This window comes from Mytilus californianus, unplaced genomic scaffold (assembly GCF_021869535.1).
Source record: "Mytilus californianus isolate M0D057914Y unplaced genomic scaffold, xbMytCali1.0.p SCAF_2, whole genome shotgun sequence".
Taxonomy (NCBI): domain Eukaryota; kingdom Metazoa; phylum Mollusca; class Bivalvia; order Mytilida; family Mytilidae; genus Mytilus; species Mytilus californianus.
The window spans coordinates 109,571,184-109,595,789 of record NW_026262668.1 but is presented as its reverse complement, the minus strand read 5'-3'; the positions used below and the strand labels follow the sequence as shown (position 1 = coordinate 109,595,789).

The window sequence follows — 24,606 nt, the reverse complement described above, 5'->3', positions numbered from 1 at the left end:
TTGATGAGCATTGAGGACCAAAATTCCGAACGGTTTTGCCAAATAAAGCTAAGCCCGGGTAATATATTCCTCTGGTATAAAATCCATAGTATTTCGAAAAATTAAAAAGTTTTGTAAACCGTGAGTTGATATTTGCATGATTATAAACATATACATCAATGATCATGAATTCATGTCAACACAGAATTAAGTGCTGCATGACTACTGGCCGGCTGGTGATACCTCCAACAGGCGTTTGGGGAATGGTCCTACCCTTTTCTATAGGAATACTAATGTATGAGTGGTGAGATTAGATGTCTTAGACAAAGCAATAAATGTCTTAGTTGGACCGTGATATTTGTTTATTTTGGTTCCTGCTATAGCATTATCATAAACTCCACTGAGACCAGTATGTTTTCACAATCTTCAAATGATCTATAACGACTGTAATTAATTTAATTCTATGTCTCTTGACAAATGTATCCCAGTTGCAATGTTTTATGAAAACTATTTTGACAGTGTCGGGAATTTGTGTTTGTTTGTGTATGGAAGTTGATGAGGATGTGTATTTCGTATCACGTTTCTAGTTTCAGAGGAGATATTTCTCCTACTCCATATCTTATCTCTATAGGGACATCGGACTATCATATATAAAGAACACTATTCCTAATTTCAACGTGCGGTCATTCAGAAGAAACATACTATATTCGGAACGTAAACGTGTCAGTACCCATCCAAACAACCTTTATTATGTTATTTCAATTATCTCCCTTGTGATAAACCAATAATGTACAAAATGAACGTACTTTTTTGCCAAGAAAGTTGACAAAAAAATAAATAAATGGAGGTTTTCAAGAAGAAAAAATGTAGAGCAATCAGAAAAAGACGCCATTCATCAGAGAGCGATGACAATTCGAACGAAGATGCAGATAACATAGAGTAAAATATTTAGATTAAACATTATTCATTAAGGTTCATCATAACAAATGGACAAAAATGGCTGTGTTTAGACCTCAAAAACTACTCTGAGTACTGACTAACCTGTGCAGTTGGAAAAGTTTTAAGGCATGGCATCCACTAGATATATAAAAGTTAAATGCATTTTTTGTTTCATAAAAGATAAAATCTTTTTTGGATTTTGATGAGCATTTTTTTTCGTTCCTGCAGAAGGTGTAAAAATAAACTAAGTTGGGATCGATACAACTTTGAGATGCTCCCTCTCAGGTAAAAACTATTGTATTGTATTGATTGTCCTTGATTGATATGGACAATAGACAGACAATAGATACCTACACAACTATAGGCGAGTTAAAGGGTGTAACTGAGTAGACAATAGATATCTACACAAGTCACAACTATAGGCGAGTTAAAGGGTGTAACTGAGTAGATATCTATTATAATTTTTGAAAGAAAAAAGGTGCCAATGTTAAGTGTATGAAAACTCTAGAGAGAATCATTTCCCGCCAAATTTTCAATAGCCTATATCTGGAAAACAAGCACACAGACCCTTAACTTTTTTCTGCTTTTTTAGTTCCTTTATTTATATACTATCAATTTATAACAATCTTTTGAAAAGCTTGTTATTTTGAAACAGAGTAGGGAATATCCGTAAGTTAACTATAAGTATTTTTAAGCTTTTTTTTATTTTATGTGGGTTATGGTGGAGGTAAAGATATGGCCGCTACAACAATTGACACATTGTCAGATGTTCAATGAAAATATGCACCAAAAACCAATTTTACAGTTATTAATTGACTTAAAAATATTTAAAATAATAAAATAACACATATTTAACATTTTTTCATTTTTATAAAACCAATTTTAAGCCTCCATATTTGACCAAACTCTGTTCAGTATGACTTATTTTTTCTTAATGAAGAATGAACACCAATTTAGATAAAAAATAGTTATTATTTTTTTTTATTTTTGTTGTTGAGATAGTGCATTTCCAAGGCCTCTTTCTGGAAATTATTAAGCCAGTTATTATTAATGGTATGTAAAAAAATATATTACTTGTGACGATTTCCCTTTCCATTCTTGTCAGTACCATTAAATTGCAAATATTTAAAAAAAAAAAGTCTAAAATTGAAAAATCAATATATATATTTATATCTATATTTGCATCAATATTACGAATCTCTACCTTTGGACAATAACATAGAAATTTTACAGTAAAATTGGAAATGAAAAGAGAAAAAATATTGAAAAAAGTTTGGTCAGAAAGAATATCAGACTAGCTATGAATATGGCTGGATCACAACATCGACGATGCTTTGATTCTTCCAGAAATTTGATATAATGACATCAAATAAATTTAATTTTTCATAAAAGAATTGAGGATTCAGTTATTTTGTAAGCATGAATCATATTCTCCCTTTTGAAATTTGTTAATGAAATTTGTGTTTCTCACAAAGTATTTTTAGGAAGTACATTCTAAAACTGCAGGTGACCATATTCAAGCTGTAAAATTTGAAAAATTAATTAAAACTTCTGTACTAGTTTACCATTTACGAACATGTGAAATGCAAATGATTACATGGATAACAAGGTCCTTGATTTCATTCAGCATGTATTTGAATTGAGGTAATTTGAGAGATATTTAGATAGATGGGGTTCTAAAATAAAATCAATAGAATTTTTCATAAAAGAATTGAGGATTCAGTTATTTTGTAAGCATGAATCATATTCTCCCTTTTGAAATTTGTTAATGAAATTTGTGTTTCTCACTAAGTATTTTTAGGAAGTACATTCTAAAACTGCAGGTGACCATATTCAAGCTGTAAAATTTGAAAAATTAATTAAAACTTCTGTACTAGTTTACCATTTACAAACATGTGAAATGTAAATGATTACATGGATAACAAGGTCCTTGATTTCATTCAGCATGTATTTGAATTGAGGTAATTTGAGAGATATTTAGATAGATGGGGTTCTAAAATAAAATCAATAGAATTTTTGAATAATATTTTTCAGATCTAAGTTAAAAGACATAAAGGAATTACAAAAGCAAAGAGAGAAACCCAAAGGTGTGAGTGCTGCTGTACTGGCATTGGGGAAGAAAATACCTAAAACAGAAGAAGTAACTGATGTACGCAGGATAAAAGTTGACATAAAATAGTTATTAACCCCTTTTTAAATTCCAGTTTGTAAGTTCCTACAGAAATTCCTTTTCTATAAGCCATTTATTTCAAAACAAAGAGCTTAAATTAAAAATTTCCTGTTTCTGCTATCAAGCAAAATAGATGGAACAGTTTCAATGACTATGTGCACATAATTATAGTCAGCTTTATGGAAGAAGAATTAATTAAACTAATAGAGATACTAAATTAGCATTTTAGTTTTTTATTTATTGTTTGATATATAAATAAGGCAACTTACTTTTTCTTTAGAATTGTTTCAAATTTTGTCATACTGGGGCCTTTAATAGCTTAGGATACTGTATGGGTTTTGCTCATTGTTGAAAACTGTGGGGTCTGTAATTGTGTACATCTTTGTCCTTTGAATTCTATATGAATAATTGTCCCATTGCCATTGGCAATAATACCCCCATCCTTATTTTATATTGCATGTTTCTATTAACAAAGGCCAACAGCAAAGATATTCTAATATTACAGATATGAGACTTTTACTACTTACCTTATGTAAGTGAGGATAGCATATTTTCCTGATGAGAAATCAACAAAATCAAAAATTTAACTATATTTAAATGTTTGGCAACAAAACAAAAATTCTGCTGAGATAAAAAGCCGGGAAACACAATTCTTATTTTTTTTAAAGAAATTTAACATAGCTATGTATGGTACAATCTAGTCTACTATAATCATCATGTTTGTTGCTTGTCAGTAATCAGCTATGTATGGTACAATCTAGTCTACTATAATCATCATGTTTGTTGTTTGTCAATAGTCAGCTATGTATGGTACAATCTAGTCTACTATAATCATCATGTTTGTTGATTGTCAATAGTCAGCTATGTATGGTACAATCTAGTCTACTATAATCATCATGTTTGTTGTTTGTCAATAGTCAGCTATGTATGGTACAATCTAGTCTACTATAATCATCATGTTTGTTGTTTGTCAGTAGTCAGCTATGTATGGTACAATCTAGTCTACTATAATCATCATGTTAGTTGATTGTCAATAGTCAGCTATGTATGGTACAATCTAGTCTACTATAATCATCATGTTTGTTGTTTGTCAATAGTCAGCTATGTATGGTACAATCTAGTCTACTATAATCATCATGTTTGTTGTTTGTCAATAGTCAGCTATGTATGGTACAATCTAGTCTACTATAATCATCATGTTTGTTGTTTGTCAGTAGTCAGTTATGTATGGTACAATCTAGTCTACTATAATCATCATGTTTGTTGTTTGTCAATAGTCAGCTGTGTATGGTACAATCTAGTCTACTATAATCATCATGTTTGTTGATTGTCAATAGTCAGCTATGTATGGTACAATCTAGTCTACTATTAATATACAACAAACAATCAATCAATCAATACATGAGGAGCTATATGAAAAAGAAGGGACATAAATAGAAAAGCTAACTGCATCTAAGATCAACTAATGAATAACTGATATAACAGGCAGTCATTGCTAATAGTAAATACTTATTCAAGTCATTCTTTTATACTTGAAGATGTAAGTAATATTTTCTTCTGTTACATCTATTGTAAAAAAAGTATTCATGTCATTGATAACATATAACGCCAAAAACCTCTAGATTGCTTGACAAGAAAATTTTAAACCTCAACATGACTATAATGACAGTTCAATGCATTAACTGTCCATGACCAACAGACTTTGAGATTTTAGTGTAGTCTATAGAGAAAAATTTTGTCTGAATACTTTTAAATCGTTTCAACACTATTTTATAATTTTTAGAAAGACCCATTTAAAAGACTTACTGGAGGAATTGTTGATATGAAAACTTTGAAGAAATCGTAAGTATATGTATGTTTGAAAAACCAGTACTGAATGCCTTTCAAAGCAGTTCATCTGTGCACCCTTAGTTGGGTAGATTGCACAATTTTTATGGAAATGAGTATTTTTATAAATTAGATTTGCCTATGTGGAGGTTGTCTTATGTCAATAGGTAATGTCAATTTAGTTACTTTAGATCATTGGCCCCTGTTTGAATGTCCTTTTCTTAAATGATTTTAATACAGTTTAGATATAAACAAATACAAGTATATGTTCCTTTCCATAAATCAGAAGTAAAAAAATACATGTGTTTAAACAGATCCAAGAATTCCTATTATGTTTTCTTTATTTTTTAGAAGATTCCACACTGTTTACTCCAAGTTATATTACTTGCAAAGCAAAGATTGTTTACTTTTAACAATAGTAGCATACCTGGATAATATATGTAATATGTTTGTTCTCAAGTGTGGTTATTCCACAAAATTATTTAAGTAGTCTTTCTATATCATTAAGATTTTCTATCATATTTTTTCCACATGGTGTTTGGAATATCAATTTCCGTCTCATTAGGACAAGGGCCTTTCATTCTCATCATTCACTCAAGAAGTTCTTAACAATTGAATTTATAATTTAAATGTTGGCAAGACCAGCTGATGAGGATGAACTTGGCTGGTCTAAATGAAACAAAAACATATATTCGAAAAGCCATGCAAAATAAGTAAAATAAAAAATTTGTTGAAACTATTTTAAACCAAAGCTGCAATGATTTATTTACCAGATAAGTGTATAGATTAGATGTTAAATTCTGAAAATCAGAGTAAATTTTGAAATACATTTGATCCCAATATACCGAGTATAATCAGAATACATTTTATTTGAAATCAACTCCATGCACTGTCTTATAGATAAAAAGTTTAATTATGAACTTTAGATTCAGAAATGATTTCATTTGATTATTTTGAAACAATTTTTATTCTTATGCTAACTTTGGTACTTCTTTGCTGAAAATTGTAAAGTTAAGTTGATCAAGTGTGCTTTAAAAAGATTTAACACCATCACTTGATCTTATTAGAAAATATGAATCTCTTTACCTGTCTACATCAAACTGATGTAGGAAAATATGATCAGTATATCTCTTTACCCAACACGTGTGTAAATGCATAAAAAACTTAGGGAGGATAATTTGACTGACTGTTAACAGTCTTTAACCTTTACAGTAGAGTTACAGAAAAAATTCTAACAGGCTTTTAAATCTCATTTTAACTTGTGTTTATAAACATATTTACAGGGACATGTCCAAAGAAGATGTAGAAGCCATTGGGACAGCTTTTGCAGCAGAAACTAATAGAAGGGATGAAGACACAGAAATGTATGTAGGTCATCTCTGAAGTTAATAATTGTTTGTAACCTATTTCTGGAAAACAATGATATACTGGAAAAAAATGGTCATTTTTGATTTATCAGAGATGCATGCATATGTACTTGGCTGTCTTAAACAGTTTAATGTAGGTCTACTGATAAATTTCTTCTCAAAAACTGTACCCACTAATGAATATCTTCAAAACGAAATTTTGTTTATCCATTCTTAAAGGCAGCTCCTACCTTTGTGCAGTCAAGGAGCACCATTTTGATTGTAGTAATATATTCTTGCAAGCAATTATTTACCTCAATTAGATAGAAATCTGAATGAAAAAGCTTTTCATAGCTATTCCATTCTTTGGTTGTTTCAAGATAAAGTCAAAATGAAGATTAGGAGATGTATGATTGCCAATGACAATACTATCAACCTGAAACAGAATGACAATAATGTAAACTTCTATAGGTTACTGTACTGCCTTTAACAGTTGGATAAACTCATACCATAAGACTGGTACATGTATTACAAAATGTAAAACAATTCAAAAGGGAAAAACCAACCATCTGATTTATGCAAACAAATATTAACAAACAAAAAAAATATTACAAGAAGCAACTAAACATGTTTGTGAGTTTTCAACCATTCCCTTAACCTAGGATAGTGATGTAATATCACAAGAGAAGATTAAACTGTAAAAATAAGTTGGAAAGGGCTCGACTTAACAGATTGGAACAAATCAGTAAAGAGAAAAACCAATGGCCTGATTTATGCAAAAACAAATGTAACATAAGAACAAACTGTACAAATCAGTTAGAAAGGGCTGGTCACATTAAAAGCTCAACAAAAATATAAAATACTGATCTAAGAGCTCACATAGTTACTGAAAGTTAGCTCTAAGCAAATTTTAAATTATGAAAAAACATATGTTCTCAGACTATGATACATGTATCAATCAGTACACATCTTGAGGATTTAGTGTAAAGAGGTAATACAAAGTCTGAGAAAAACATGACCTTACACAATGCCAAAATATAATCTACAGGATACAAGACCATAAATGTTCATAACTGTGTAACAAAACTTACTTAGTTATGTTTTAATTTATAAAAAGAAAATGTTCAAAGTACAAACTACAGTTTTAGACTGATAAACTTTAGGAATAAGTTTATTCAAAGGATCAATCAGTTTACATGAGTCAAAATAAATTGACAGGCTCTATAAACAACATCACCATAAAAATTAGTATGTGTACTTTGAATTGAGGTTCAAAATGCATATGTATTGCTATAGCAGGACAAAAAGAGGGTGACAGGACAGGACAGATTTTAGCTGAACAGAGGTGACTTATAGAAGGTTTGACTGTAATTTTATTTGACTGAACAATCCAGAGTCGTTGTATTGAAATGGATTGAAATATAACGCAGCAACCCACCAATTGATTGACTTATTGCTGCTACCAAACACAATAAATGGAAGTTAGTAAAGCTTGCACATTACACATGAAAAAAGTGATTTGTTACAGGGAACAATAAAAACTTCTAATATAAATTCATTTCATGCATTTTCATTTTTTTTATCTGCAGCAGTTGATTGATAATCAAATAATCTGAATTTAATTGAAGGAATTATTGTTTTGTAATTCAACTTTGCAAATACTTGGGTACTTTTTAGGTTGAAATATGTAGAAGATCAACTTGCAAAGAAGAAGGGCAATGTAAATGACAAAGAAACAGATTTTAAGTAAGTTAATTAAGAAATGTAGAGTAAAACTTTGTTAACAGTAGGTATTTCCAAATCATGTTAACACCATTTAAGTGTGTATTGAAAATATAAATAGTTGATTACTACACACTCTACAGCAAATTTGGCAAAATAATGTCTACATTAAAGCAATCAACCAAATTAAAACAGATAGAATTATCAGATCTAATCAACATAGGGTTTGACATAAACTTTTTTATAGGCAAGTGACCATGATATTTTACTGGTCTAAAAGAGAAAACCATTTGTCCAAATTTGAATTTGCTTAAAATCGTTTCATCATGTTTGGTTTTTTATTTCTCCGAAATACCATTTAAAATTTTGGCCAGCATAAGATGCCTTGTCCATCTGGAGTCAGGGATTGATACTGATATGCACAATATTTGTAAGAATACAGAATATAGACATATTTTTTACCCAAAAAAAATAGACCTTAAAAAAAAATAGTTACTGAACATGAAAAGGCTCATTAAATTTTTTTTATATTTTTATAATTTCCTTATTTTCAAATATGTTTGAGATTTAAAAGTCTTATGATTTTAACGTGATGTGATGTAATTTGTTTCATCAGATATACACGTTTTGAAATAAAAACCTTACAAAAGTTAGTTCAAAGTTCAAATTGGTTTCCTTATGATGTTGCTTAGATTCTTTTGGCTTAAATGAGTTATAAAATTTGGAATATCAGACAGAAAGGAAAAAGTACTATACATGGAAGATCAAGATCTAAATTGAATAAAATAACAGTATCTTATGGGTTTTCTAGACCCAGTCGATGAATTATCTTGCTGTAATAGGATAGCATCAGATACACATTGTTGGATAAGCACTGACCAATATGTTATTATAAGATATAAAATTATTTATTTATATGTTATAAGCAATATGTTAGTCTATCATAATATACCATTTAGAAGGTATGGGTCTAGGACATAGGCAGTAAGTCAAACAACCCCAGGCATGGGGTAATTGTAATCTGTAATGGTCATCAGCTGTAATCCATAACAATTACAATGATATCACATGTAATCAGTAAGCATGCAATTCTGATTACATGTAATTGTAATTTAATCGATTACAATGAAAAATAACAGGTGTTATCATGATTACTTTTAGAATATATTCATATTACTACTTAGTGATTACAAATTTTGTATAATTTTTAATATACAATATAAAAATAAGAATATATGGTACAATTGCCAATGAGACAACTCTCCACCAGAGACCAAATGACATAGAAGTTAACAACTATAGGTCACCGTACAGCCTTCAACAATGATCAAAACCTTTACTGCATAGTAAGCAATAAAAGGCCCTGAAATGACAAATGTAAAACAATTCAAACAAGAAAACTAATGGCCTGATTTATTTAAAAACATTGAACGAAATACAAATATGATATACAGCAACAAACGACAACCACTGAGTTTCGGGCTCCTGACTTGGGACAGGCAAATACAGAATGTGGTGAGGTTAAACATGTTAGTGGGCGCCTAACCCTCCCCTAATCTGGGACAGTGGTGTAACAGTACAACATATGAACAAACTATAAAAATCAGTTGGAAAGGGCTTAACTCATCAGATCGATACAAAGCAGAAAAAACATCTAACAAAAACACAGACAGGACATGGCAGGATATGTATACAACCCTAAAAAAAAAGACACAAAGTACAGATCTGAGAGTACTTTCAGTTACTGACTGCTAGATCAAAGCCAATAACAACTGATAAAAAAATCATGTATTTATGACTAAAATATCAATCAATACACATCTAACATCCAATTGATTTTAATGTAATCTTTAATAGTCAGAAAAAAACATGTCCTTATATAATGCCAAAATGTAGGTATCGATAGATTGTAGTACCATGAATGTGAATATGAGTATAGCAATAATATTTAGTATGATTTTAATTTACTGATAACAAAATCAATATTTATGCCAACAAAAACATTATTCAAAGATCTAATTTACAGTGTTGAATTGATAACCTTTTAAAGGGGCACTAGCTACGAGATATATAAAAAATCTAAAATAGGATTTTTGTTGTTCAATCATTAAGGAAAGTGAAATAGTGAAATAATAATTCACTTTTAGCAGCAAGTATGGTTCAATTTTGACAAAATAAGGTAAGAAACATTGAAGATTAATTATTCACTTGCAAGTGAATAATTCAACCTCATTGAATCCGTATTCATGTGAACTTCAATTTAACCCCTTACTTAGAGATGGATAACACATGAATCTTGCATGATCAGTCATTTAAAGGAAAAGAATGTCAACATTGAAAGTGAAACAAAGGTAAATCATTTGATTGACTGATTTGATCGACAAAAAATCATTTTTATACAGGTAAAAACGATGATTAACATATATTTTTAATCTATAATATGAAATTAAATAGACCTAGAAAAATCCAATTGCACGAGTTAGCTTAATCTATTTATATCTATATTTATGTTTATATACCTTATATGGCCATCGGTGGTTTCCGGGGGTCAACTCGATAGTTAATTAGATGGCGTCTAGACTAAAATACACACGAAACGAAGCTACATATTATCGAGCACATGCTCTGTAAATTGTTTATTTTAGATTTTTAATCATTTGGATAAATGTTTTACATTGTTATTAATCAGATATGAAAATTTGAGTCAAATTGGTGAACATGAATTTGACAGCTAGTGCCCCTTTAAATTAAGTTTATGTAAAGGATTGGTAAGTTTACTCAGATAGTATCTAAATTTCTGGGCTCAGTAAACAACATCACTGTAAAAATTAGGATGTACTATTCCTTTTGAAATAAGTTTTCTAAAGGTACAGCCAAACTTGCAAACCAAATCTTAGTATCTATGGAAGAATTTAGTAAAGGTTTGAAGTAAACTTGTATATTATGGTGTCTCCCATCTTCAATATAGTTTTCCTTCAATAGCTAGGTCTCTTTTGTATGGTCCATCAAAATGTGTGTCAACAACTGAATCGTACTCTGTATGGCCAAAATTGTTGAATTGGCTATGGTTAGAAATGGAAAAAATCAATGAATTTGACAGTATTGTCAGGGCTGATTGGGATGATGATTAATTGAAAAATAGAGAAATAAGTGAGGCTAGAAAAGGTATTTTCCCATGCTTACAACTTTTACTTTTTTAACTTCGAATTATACAAGTACACTGCAGCTTAACTTGCCTGAAAATGACAACATTTGATGTCATACCCTGCAACAAATATTATATGACAAGGTCAACCAAAAAAAAAATAATACAAAGCCAAATCGGTGAACGTCAGAATAGTTTTCTATAAAATTGATTATGTAGTCATTAGTATATAGATTATAACACTAATATTTGAATTTTATTTGCTGAACAGTTTTTCTGTTTGTTCAGCAAACTAACCTACAGAGATGCCCTATCAAAAGCTGTAGATAGGGTAATTTTAGTGCAAGTAAAGAAAAAAAAATACATGACAATAAATCCTTGCTATCAGTACATATACTTATAAGCTGTGTTCACATAAAAACAAAGAATGTTGGACTATAAATATTAATTTCAATTAGATTTTATTATCTCTACATCTGTTATATTTTACATCATTGTAGACAGAAATGTATATATATATATTGTTGTGAAAATTCAAGTACTTTTAAAGAACAATTGTTGACCAAAGTACTTAGAGACTCTGTCTATGGATCAATTATTTATCAGGTATACATCTAACATTTGGATTGAAGTTACAATTATCTTTTATGTATGAATAATTCAAGATAGCCTGATTTTTTTTACAAATAAAACTTTTCAATCATGACTTTAGCTCAAAGTATATGCCAGATATTAATTATTTAGACTTTATTGAATTTTTCCTTGCTTATGAAGTTATATTGATCAAAGCTTTGCCAATAAACAATACATCTTTAGTTTTATAGGTTAATGAATGGGTATATCAAGCATTACACAAAAATAAAATAGATTTACCTTACACAATAAGTAAATAACTTACATATTTTCATGATGCTTACATACATATAGAAAGGCAAAGAAAATAATAGTCTTTGTTTTCCTTTAACTTGTGTACACAGTTTAAATGTTTTCTGTGAATGTTGAGGTATTAAGGATTCAAATGAAAAACTTTATATTTATGGGTAACTGCAGATGAATTTATTTTACAGATTTTACCTTGCATTCTTGAGCTTTCATTAGCAAATAGAATGTTTAACTATGTCAAAACAATTTTTTTATAAACAAAGTTACATTTGTTGCTTCATCAAGGCAAGCCAGGTTTTATTTGAATTGAGCTCTAAACTATTGACGAAAAAAGAAGGAATTAAGTTTGATGTATTTTCATTTTCAGTTGTGTGGATAAACTGTGAATACTCATTGTCTACAAATAAGAAAGATTGGGGAAACTATTATACATGAATTGATAGAGAATTAGAGAATCTTTAGTAAACTACTAAATATTTTATACATTGTCACATCATAAGTCGTGATAGAATTACATTGTTTCAATAAGAGTAAACAATGCAGTTTATATTTTCAGACCAAAGAAAAGGGGGGACACACTATATGCTCTACCAGATAAGTTGAAGATCGAATCTTCATTGAAGAATACAGAGGATATGTTGTCTAATCAAATGTTATCTGGTATACCAGAGGTTGACCTTGGCATTGAGTGAGTACACACTATTATTCTACATGTTCATAAGAAAATCAATATTAACATTAACAGTTACTACTGTTCTCATAAGAAATTTAACAATGAACAATGAAATTTTCATAATTGGGTCTATAATACATTCACCTTGTCCCTCCTTTTGTCAACGTATATTTGTCCCATCTAACAGAAGTTCTACTGGAAACTTTGTTATAAACAATGCGATAATATCTGTTCCTGTTGGAACAAATATTCTATACATGTACTATTTATTCCGTTAGGAACAAATACTGTAATATTTGTTCCAGTGGAAATAATATTCCAGTATATTTTTCTGTTTGGAACTTATATTATGAAGGGACTTTGAGTTCATGACACTTTTGACTGTTCATTCGTCCATCATATATTTTCCTCACATTTCTCCCGTACTGCTAAACAGATTGACATCAAATTTGGTCAGCAGCTTGATAGTGATGAGACAGAGTTGTTACATGCAAACACTTTTCAGGCCTGTCTGACACATAATACACTGTACATCCTTTTGATCAAAACTCTGAATTTTTCAATAGGTTGAAAAAGCATAATATTTTGATCATTATATATCCAGAAATACTGAACAGAATGCCTTCATATTTTGTCAGCAGTTAGCAGGTAAAACTTTAATGGATCTTGAATTTGAAAAATTCTAACTTAAACACCTTTTGGGTTTTTTTTCTTCATCTAAATTGGAAGCCATTGATATCTCTCTAGTCTGAATCAGTAATCTGTTTAACTGTATCAATATACTTCAAAATTCTGTACCTATTTTTATACGACCGCAAAAATAAAAAATTTTTTGGTCGTATATTGGTATGACGTTGGCGTCGTCGTCGTCGTCGTCCGGCGTCGTCGTCCGAAGACACATTTGTTTTCGCAATCTTACTTCAGTTTAAGTGAATGGATCTCCATGAAATTTTACCATAAGGTTCAATACCACAAAAGGGAGGTTGGGATTGATTTTGGGGGTTATGGTACCAACAGTTATGGAATTAGGGCCCAAAAAGGGGCCAAAAATAAGCATTTTTGTAACTTCCAGACATAACTTGTGTGTTAGTGTATGGATCTCTCTGACATTGTACCACAAGGTTCCATATCACAAAGGGAATGCTGGGATTGATTTAGGGGGTAATTGCCTCAAAATTTTAGGAATTAGGGGCCAAAAAAGGGGCAAAAAACAAGCATTTTTTCTAGTTTCATGATAATAACTTGTGTGTAAGTGTATGGATCTTTCTGAAATTGAACTACAAGGTTCCATATCACAAAGGGAAAGCTGGAATTGAGTGTGGGGGTAATTGCCCAAAACATTTAGGAATAAGGTTCCAAAAAGGGGCCAAAAATAGCATTTTTCTAGTTTCCAGACAATTACTTGTGTTCAAGTGTATGGATCTCTCTGAAATTGTACTGCAAGGTACCATACCACAAAGGGAAGGCTGGGATTGATTTTGGGGGTATTGTCTCAAAATTTTAGGAATTAGGGGCCAAAAAGGGGAAAAAAACAAGCATTTTTCTAGTTTCAGGACAATAACTTGTGTGTAAGTGTATGGATCTTTATGAAATTGTACTACAAGGTTCCATCACAAGAGGAAAGCTGGAATTGAGTTTTGGGGTAATTGCCCTAAACGTTTAGGAATTTGGGGCCAAAAAGGGGCCTAAAAACAAGCATTTTTCTAGTTTCCAGACAATAACTTGTGTTCAAGTGTATGGATCTCTCTGAAATTGTACTGCAAGGTACCATACCACAAAGGGAAGGCTGGGATTGAGTTTGGGTTTGATGAATAATAAGGGGGTTCAAAAAATTTGGGGGGGGGGGTTTCTTTTTTTTCTTTTTTTTTTCTTTTAAAATTTTCCATTTTAAGTTGGTTATTTCTGATTTATATTTAAAAGCAAATAATAATGATATGGTAGGAGATACACACCAAACAGGATGTGTAAATTATTATATAATAAGTATTGTGCATTGGAAGAAATTTTCAATTGCACAGTATTGCACAATAGCAAGAAATCTTCAATTGCACAGTATTGCGCAATAGCAAGAAATCTTCAATTGCACAGTATTGCGCAATAGCAAGAAATATCCAATAGCACAATATTGCGCAATAGCAAGAAATTGTCAATTGTACAGTATTGCGCAATAGCAAGAAATATTCAATTGCACAGTATTGTGCTAGGAAGATACTTCGTATAAATTGCTTATTTCTTGACCAATTTCAATGGGGTTTTATTCTTGAATTCTTGGGGTTCTTTAATATGCTGAATCTAACCGTGTATTAAGTTTTTGGATTTTGGGCCCCCTTTTTAAATTGGTCCACATTGAGGTCCAAAGGGTCCAAAATTAAACTTTGTTTGATTTCATCAAAAATTGAATTATTGGGGTTCTTTGATATGCTGAATCTAACCGTGTATTTAGATTCTTAATTTTTGGTTCCGTTTTCAAATTGGTCTACATTAAGGTCCAAAGGATCCAAAATTAAACTTAGTTTGATTTTAACAAAAATTGAATTCTTAGGGTTCTTTGATAGGCTGAATCTAAACATGTATTTAGATTTTTGATTATGGGCCCAGTTTTCAAGTTGGTCCAAATCGGGGTCCAAAATTAAACTTTGTATGATTTCAACAAATATTGAATATATGGGGTTCTTTGATATGCTGAATCTAACCATGTATTTAGATTTTGGCTTTTTGGGCCCCGTTATCAACTTTGTCCACATTGAGGTCAAAAGGGTCCAAAATTAAACTTTGTTTGATTTCATCAAAAATTGAATTCTTGGGGTTCTTTGATATGCTGAATCTAACCGTGATTTAGATTTTTGATATTGGACCATAATAGGTGAATGTCCAATTTAAAATTTTTAAGTTCTTAGACCACATTCATTCTGTGTCAGTAACCTATGCTGTGTCAAATATTTAATCACAATCCAAATTCAGAGCTGTATCAAGCTTGAATGTTGTGTCCATACTTGCCCCAACTGTTCAGGGTTCGACCTCTGCGGTCGTATCAAGCTGCGCCCTGCGGAGCATTTTATTAAACTATTGCAATTTCTAACATGATGTTCTTCAAACGCTTTGAGTACACACCCGTGGTAAAATATGAATGTATTGTATGTCAGCTGATCGGCGAAGTCATGATTTGTTTGGGCTGTTCCGATCATAGTCCCACATGATATGCTTTTTTAAGAATGAGCTACCCGAGGTCAATCGGTGTAAATGATGTCATTGAACGATGACGTAAGAATATAAGCATTTTACTGGAAAATGCACGGTTGTGAAACTGAAAGTCATCAAAACAAGGAAACATAAATGTTGATAAAATTTTTTAAAGCCAATTTTTTACATATAAATAAGATTATCATTTAAATTCATCGAAACCTATCCAACTACGTTATTGTAAATAGTTTAAGCATGATTGTCACTAGTTCAGTTTTCTCCATTCTTTTACGTCAATATTTATAGTGTGTATAATTACGGGAACGGCAAATGTTTGTCTTCACCTAGAGCACTTCATTCCAAAAGAATTGCCGTATTTGTCCTATTAGAATAGAAGTAATTCACGTGGGTTTGAATTTATACTGATTTTACCACGTGTTTGCCCTTTATGCCGATATTTTACCCCTTGTTATCACTCGTGGTAAAATATTTAGCATAAAGGGCCAACCCGATGTAAAATCAGTATAAATTCAAGCCCCCATGAATTATTTCTTAAGTTTAGATCTTTAATTAATGAAGAAAGAGAAAAGTTAGTAGATGTACTTGTAACAATAACTTCTTGTGTTATTTTATTCAGAGCAAAAATTAAGAACATAGAGGCAACAGAGGATGCTAAACAGAAACTTATACAAGAGAGATTGAAAAAGAGGGATAACGAAGTGTCTGATTTTGTACCAACAAATATGGCTGCTAATTATATACAACACAACAGGTGTAAGTTATCATAATTTTTTTTACAAAAATATCAAATGCTATTTCAAGAAATAAGATGAACAAGACTCCACGTTTAGAAAATATTTCAAACAATGTGTTAAAGAAAGATCCATTTGCTCTTCAATCTTAAAAAAATAAAAATTAGTGATTGTTTATCATATAGTACGTCTCGGGAGTGGGGGGCACTTCAATCTTTCTTTTGTAGGGGTGGGCAGCTGAGACATCAAGTATCCCACCCTTTTCATATATTTTGTTTATCAAAAATATATACCCTGTCATATATCAATTAACAAAAAACAGACCTATAGATATACTTCCCTATTTTAGAATACTTATGAAACCTGATAAGCATCCGTTTAACAGAAAAAAACATTTATGCCAACAACCTTACAAATCTCAAGCATTCAAAATATGTCATAAAACAATTAAACAGTGACAAAATTTGCCAATCTCTGTCTTTAATAAAGAAAAATACTACAACAATGAACATTGTTATGATAAAATGTATTTACAAGCACCTATATAAATGAAAAACTGATAAAAAGTTACATTGCCATTCCCCTCTTAAAGGACGCTGACACTGTGGAATTTCTTTTAATAGTTATTATATAAACCTTTGAATGTAAATTAGGTGCAAATGTCAAAATATTTGGATTTATAGCATCTATAAGTAGCATCAGTGGAAATACCACATTGGAAGATAAATAGAGATTAATTGGTTTGACAAATAGCTGATGCATTTACGACTGTGGCTTAACCCATCAAAAAAAAAAACTGGCATCTGATTAGTTTCAGATACTGATATAATCAAGCAAGTGATAATATCAACCTAATGATATATTTAATCTGAATTTCTCACCCTTTTCATATATCATGGAGCATGAAATAGTGACCTATTCCAGCGGCTCATCCCTACCACTCATTACATAGTAAGTGCCCCCCCCCCCCGAGTAGTACGTACACTGAGTTGTGGAGCAGAGGAAAAGTATAACTATATGTAGAATATCTGTACATTGATTCCAGATAGAGTCAGGAAAATATTTTAAACAGCCAGCAAGCATATTGTGAATGTTCAATAATGCTCTGAGAATTATTGTTTGAATGAGTTACTTTGATTGCATATTTTCCTAATTTGATGGCCATGTGATATTAATTTATATGTACATCATGAGTGATGTGTCTCTTCACAGAATCATAAATCGGCATTAAAATACATAAGAAAAATCATTTCTGGCCAAAATATAAATGTCTTCATCGACTGAAAATTATGATATTTAATATTTAAAGAATGGAAATACCAAACATAATTTTATACTTGATCTGTACTTGAGGTGTGTAATTGTTCCGATTTAAACAATCAATGTATACATTATTGCAGCGTGTCCAAAATCTTTGATCAGCCTATGTATTTTTGTGAAGTTTTAAACTCCTGTCTTACTTTTGTTATTACCATCTTTACAAGAACTGTATAGATCATGAAAGAATTCTATCACCCCTCATCTTAACACAACATAGATATTGTAATCATTGACAAATATTATTATTCAAAATAACATTTGAAATAGAACAAAAGTGATTTAAAATCTGTTTACAGTTAATATTGAAGATACAGCACCAATCCTAAAGAAGGTAGAGGAGCCAAAACCAGAACCATTGAGAGTAGGTGATGCTGAGAAATTGTCTGAAATTTCAGGTGAGATTTTTTTATGCAATTCAAAATTCATCACAAAGTAATTATATTGTTTTTACCTGTTTTTTTACATGTAAAGATAATACAAAACAATATGAACTTATATATCCTTAAACAGACACAAGCCTTGTTTGTATGAAGTGTGGATTCACTATACCATTATAATATTTTTATACCATAGACTACAGACCTTTATGTAAACAATTATTTCTGTTTTCTGTGTGATAGTACAACATGATCCATAGAAAGAAAATGAATATTTGTGGAAGGCATGGAAACTGGTAGAAATGATGACTTGTCCTGCTTATAAAAACCAGATGTGATCAGCATCTTATCTGTAAATATTATGTTTCTCTTGAAAAAATTATATCATACTGTATTTGGCACCCTACCTTCCATTGTAATGTGTAAATAGAAAAATATGAATTTTAAAACAACAAAAATCCTAAATTTTGAAATCCGTTGCTATCTTTACATCCAATGCAATTATAGCCTTCATCCATTGTATTTTTTTAAATGGTAGCTTATGCAATTATTATTCTGTTATATTAACAGGGAAGAAGAAGAGCTCAACAGAAAAAGCAACAGATGATTTTCATTACGAAAAATTTAAGAAGCACATGAGGAGATAATGTCTTATCATAAACCAAGTGTTGTACAATAAACTGAGTTCTAACTGATGATAAATGTTTTAAAATTTGCAATAGTAATGGTAAAATGGAAAACCAAATGGACTTAATTTCAAGCAAATAACAGCTATTAAAATAATATAGCATTGAACTCACGAAGAAGACTATTTAAACAAAGAAAAACTAAGGACTAGAAGGAGCTCATATAAAGACCATTATGTGCCATTGATTGTTATAACATCTTCATCATGCACAAGTCAATCCATGCCTGTCTTGATGCCTTCTGGTACTAATGTTGAAATTTGATCAACTGTCTAACACTACTCTATTACTAGCAGTAGGACAGTTTAAAATGACTCTGCTGTTAAACACATTTATATTATACATAAGACTGAAAATAGGCATAATTTAGTAAAAATACTTCATATTGTATTTTGCAACTGTGTTATTAAAACTGTTAATAACAATATTTTCAAATATGATGAACATGTACTATTTAATATCTTGTAAGCATAGCAAGGATGTTATTCATTTGTGTTCTGTGCATGGATTTTTGCTTGTACATTGTAATGCATTTTTTTCCAAATTGATTTGTCACATGCATTTTCATAAACAACCACCAGAATAGCAGATTAAAAATGTGACAATCCAATTGATATTTAAATCCAGGTCACAAATTTGTCATCTTAACAGTGATATGAGTTCATTAATTATCAGAAAAGAAAATATGTATTATTTTTCCATAAGTGATGGAATCAACTACATTTACTTGTTTGGGTAAAACTGATGAGTAAGTTAGATATTCTATAAATGTAAGGCCAGAATGACCCAATTTTGGTATGTGAATAATGTCACCTTAAAGTCATTGTATTTTTTGCATTGTATTTTCAAGATTTCACTATCATATTCATTTATCATTGAAATTATCACATTGAAGAATATAATGATTGTTTTTTTAATTTTTACCTTAGTGACTTTAAAGTGATATAATGTAGTTAAATTCTCTTCAAGCATTGTGGTTGATGATCCATCCTCTTTCAAAACATGACTAATACCAGTATTTTTAATAGCAACTTTGACAAAATTACAATATAACTGTTTTTTCAAAACCTCTCTTAAACTGCTATACAAATTGGGACTTATTTTCACCTGGATTATTTTTAGTCTTTTGTAAGAAATGTGCCATGATCCGGTTGTTAAACCAATATGGTTTCTATTGTAAAAATAAAACATGAGATGAAGTCAACAATTGAAAAATCCTGTAAGAGACCACAACAGATGTGGTCCTCTTTAAGAGCTCTTTTATTAAAGAATTGTTGATCATATCTGCCTTTAAAGATGATTGATTCTGAAAAAAAATCTATGAATGACCAATTGCTACCAAGCTGTCTTCAAATTCAATGAAAATAATTCTGAAAATAACAAAAAGAAACATTTGCTTCTTAACTTTTTAAAAATATTTCAATATACTTCTTTCAGAATTTTTGTTGATGACCACAGCCACCTGCACAACTGCCGCTTTTAACTCATCCCATAGGGAATTATCATAGCATTTTGGTAATGATATAGTATGGCTGAAAAAATTTGTCTTGAAACCAAAAAAAAATGTTGAGGTCTGAACAGCCTATTGACTTTTTATGGCCCACGTAACAAAGTTGTTGGGGCCATATAGTTTTACCTTTGTCCGTCATTCCGCAACAAACCATTATATGCAATTTTTTTCTAAACGCCTTCAGATATTGGGCTTATTTTTGGTTTGTGAGTTAACCATGATGAGTTACAGATCAAGTTTAAGTTGTGTTCCGCTCTGCTATTTTTTGTCGAAATTACGGGCTTTGGACTTTGATAAATTGTTGAAAATCACAGTTATCCGGACTATTTTTTCTAAACGCCTTCAGATATTGGGCTGAGTTTTGGTATGTGAGTTAACCATGATGTGTTACAGATCAAGTTTAAATTTCGTACCGTTCTGCTGATTTTTGTTGAAATTACGGGTTTTGGACTTTGAAAAATGTTGAAAATCACAGTTATATGGACTTTTTTTCTATACACCTTCAGATTTTGCGCTGATTGAAAATATTTACCATGATGAGTTACAGATCAAGTTTATGTTTCGTTCCGCTATGCCTTATTTTAATCTCGTTTCAACACATCTTGTAAGATCTGCAGTACTAATATAACTTCTCATTGATCAAGGAAATCTTTCATCAAACTAGTATTGGTCTTGAGAGCTGGATACTATCCATGCATGTATGTAGATATAAGAAGATGTGGTATGAGTGCCAATGAGACAACTCTCCATCCAATTCACAATGTTTGTGTCCACATGTGTTGTTGAAATTGCAGATTTTTCAACTTTTTGAGACGGGGCCATTCGTGTTGTTCCGACACATCTAGTTATGACATTTAAGGCTAATCTTTCCTCCTCCTTTGGTTGTTCTTCATGTTAAGTTCAACGTTTAAGACATCCAGAAGTAGGCTTGGAAAGCTGTCTCTTAAATTGAGACCAAAAGTGAGGGAAGCCAAATAAGTAAAACATTAAAAGTGACTTGTTTTTTATTGTTTTGTTGAACTATTGCAGTTCAAAGTTGCTATTTAAAATAAGGGTGGTGTCCATATTTGAATGTAGACAACATATTCATAATGAATTCAGCTTAAACCAGTGCTAGGGGCAGTCTTTATCTTGAAGTGAGGTGACAGTTTTTATTGGCCTGTTTATGGAACATATTATTGTATACCGTTGTCTGTCCATCCTTCAGTCGTCAACATGTCGGACAATAAATCAAAAACGCTTTAACCAGTTTTCATGAAACTTAGGTGAATTGTTTACAGTGGTCTCGTTAGCCCAAAATAGAAGGGCGCTGCGCCCTGGGTGCCCTCAGCCGCGCCCTGAGTGCCTTCATCCGCGCCCTTCTGCCCTGACGCCTTTTTCACAAAAACCCTTGTGCCGTTTTGGTAAAATTGCCTTTTGTTTCATCGATTTCTTATCACAAAGTTAAATTACATATATGACACAAGGTGATTGCCCCCAGGTTAATCATGTCATTACAATCAATTACAGTGGATAAGACTTCAAAGGTGTTAATAACTAGGTAATTTGATTAAGACAATGTACCTTTTTGTCATAAATTTGATGAATGTGTCAGCGAGTGTTTTAAGCTTGGGTTTTTAAGCTTGGGTCGGCATTTTCGATCTCCAAGAAGAGTGTATAAATGAAGACTTTCATGACTTTAGAATAGAATTTAAGTCATCAAAATACAACTATGCCTTCACAGAAACGCCGTCCATCTCAACTTGTGAGCGACAAGCAAACAGTGAACGTGTTAGAAATTAATTTTGGAGTTACATCCCCTGTTTTAGCTTATTACAAATTTGTGCTCCTAAAATATTATCTAGTATTAAAAATAGGAATAAATTACCAATTGAATACAAAATTATATAAGAATGTTACCTTAAGGATATTAACTGTCTTTGAACATACCAAAAAAAATATATTGCAATTTATTTTTGATAATAATACTTTTAGCATTCCATGCTCTATACATTGTGAATAAAGAAATTTATAAGTTTTAAAGTTATGATGATGTTAAGCTCCAATCCTTCATAAATGGGTAGTGTGAAGTTAAACTATCATGACATCAACTTGATGAAGCTTAACTATATAATTCCTTAACACAAACAATGAAAAAAAGTTTTGAGGGCCAAACTTTAGCTGAAAATTAGCTAAATTCAATAGATATCAACTTTATATCTATTGAATTTAGCTCCCTTTCGATTTTTATAAATTTTAGATTTTACGTTTCCGAGTTAATGGAGTTTATTCATAAAAAAGGGGGATTTTCCAGTCTTTGGACAATAGCTCAAAAAAGCTTTGAGCAGTTTTCATGAAACTTTGGTGACTGGCTTATATCTATGAGATTAAGCTCCGTTTAGTTTATGTCTCGTCTTGACAGAGTCAAAAAGCGAGACATAGGTATGCTGTTTCCAGTGGCAATGACAGCGTCAACAATGTATTAGTTTGTGATTAGGTCTAGTTTATGGTGAACCACTAGTGGTAGGTCAATGATATTTGGTATGCAGTTGTATTAGCATTGGCACATCTCATTACCTTGGAGATTATTTGGCCCCACCCCCTCAGTCATGCTCTATTGACTTTGAAACTCTGCTTAGTTTACATGTATTAGTTTGTAATTAGATCAGTTTATGGGGAATCACTAGTGGTAGGTCAATGATTTTTGGTGTGCATTTGTATAAACATTGGCACATCTCATTTCCATGGAGAATATTTGGTCCTCACCCCTCAGTCATGGTCTATTGACTGAAACTTTTGCTTAGTTTTAATGTATATGTTTGTGATTAGGTCAGTTTAAGGGGAACCACTAGTGGTAGGTCAATGATTTTTGTTATGCATTTGTATAAACATTGGCACATCTCATTTCCATGGAGAATATTTGGTCCTTACCCCTCAGTCATGGTCTATTGACTGAAACTTTTGCTTAGTTTTCATGTATTAGTTTGTGATTAGGTCAGTTTAAGGGGAACCACTAGTGGTAGGTCAATGATTTTTGGTATGCATTTGTATAAACATTGGCACATCTCATTTCCATGGAGAATATTTGGTCCTTACCCCTCAGTCATGCTCTATTGACTGAAACTTTTGCTTAGTTTTCAGGTATTAGTTTGTGATTAGGTCAGTTTAAGGGGAACCATTAGTGGTAGGTCAATGATGTATAAGAATTAGCACATCTCATCTCCATTGAGAATATTTGGTCCTTACCCCTCAGTCATGGTCTATTGACTAAAACTTTTGCTTAGTTTACATGTATTAGTTTGTGATTAGGTCAGTTAAAGATGAACCTCTAATGTTAAGTCAATGATATTAGAATTTGCAAGTTTCATTTCCATGGAGATTATATAACCCCACCCCCTCATTATGGTTCATCGACTTTTACATAGTTTACAAGTTAATGTTTGTGTTTAGCTTTGTTTAAAGGGAACAACTTATGAAAAGTCAATGGTATTTGGTATGCAGTTGTATTAGCATTGGCACATCTCATTTCTATGGAGATGGTTTAGCCCTGTAACTTCAGTCATGGTTCATTGACTTCGAATATTTGCATAACTTACATGTTAAAGTATTGCTATTTTAAATTCAACATTTGCATTATCAAAATAACAAAAATAGACGAGACATATCTCTGTGTTAACAGGTTATTTTATAAATTTCTGATATGACATAGAGGAGTTATGGAACTCTATTTGTTGAAAAAGCGATAGGTGTATCATGTGCTCATGGCACAACTTTTTATTGATACATGTTGAAGGCCTTACTGTGAATTTATTTTCATGTGCATGTAGTGGTCTTGTGTTATGAACTGGTAAACTATATCCTTGCTTTTCTATTGAAAGCCAAACAAGGACTTAAAAGGTCTTGCATTTCTTGTACTGCTTTACTCTCAATCCATCAGTTGACGGAATGACATTCTTGTCTCGGAGATCATTGTTTATTTATTAGCTGAAATTTGGGCTTGAACTAGTTTTTCGGTAAAGGGAAGTAATATTAGATCTGTAATTTTTGTTCCTGTCTGTTGTTTATGTGCATAGTACCAATCTGTCAAGTCAAACCCTTTCCAACTGTTATTCAGTTTGT

The 24,606-nt window shown here is 31.3% G+C and overlaps 1 protein-coding gene across 1 annotated transcript; it reads left to right on the top strand.

The window, feature by feature from the left end:
• The first annotated feature begins 744 nt into the window (after positions 1–744).
• Positions 745–19,354, top strand: LOC127730742 (telomere length and silencing protein 1 homolog). The gene is made up of 9 exons (XM_052239273.1): positions 745–918; positions 2,953–3,067; positions 4,872–4,930; positions 6,199–6,279; positions 7,939–8,007; positions 12,567–12,698; positions 16,501–16,637; positions 18,232–18,330; positions 18,883–19,354. Exons 1-9 carry the CDS (start codon positions 821–823, stop codon positions 18,957–18,959), a joined length of 867 nt encoding a protein of 288 aa, XP_052095233.1. The 5' UTR covers positions 745–820; the 3' UTR covers positions 18,960–19,354.
• The last annotated feature ends 5,252 nt before the right edge of the window (positions 19,355–24,606 follow it).

Coding starts and splice junctions, on each gene's coding strand:
- LOC127730742 (XM_052239273.1), top strand. CDS start 821: ATGGAGGTTTTCAAGAAGAAAAAATGTAGAGCAATCAGAAAAAGACGC. Junction 4,931..6,198: donor ATGAAAACTTTGAAGAAATC/GTAAGTATATGT, acceptor ACATATTTACAG/GGACATGTCCAAAGAAGATG. Junction 18,331..18,882: donor GAAATTGTCTGAAATTTCAG/GTGAGATTTTTT, acceptor TTATATTAACAG/GGAAGAAGAAGAGCTCAACA.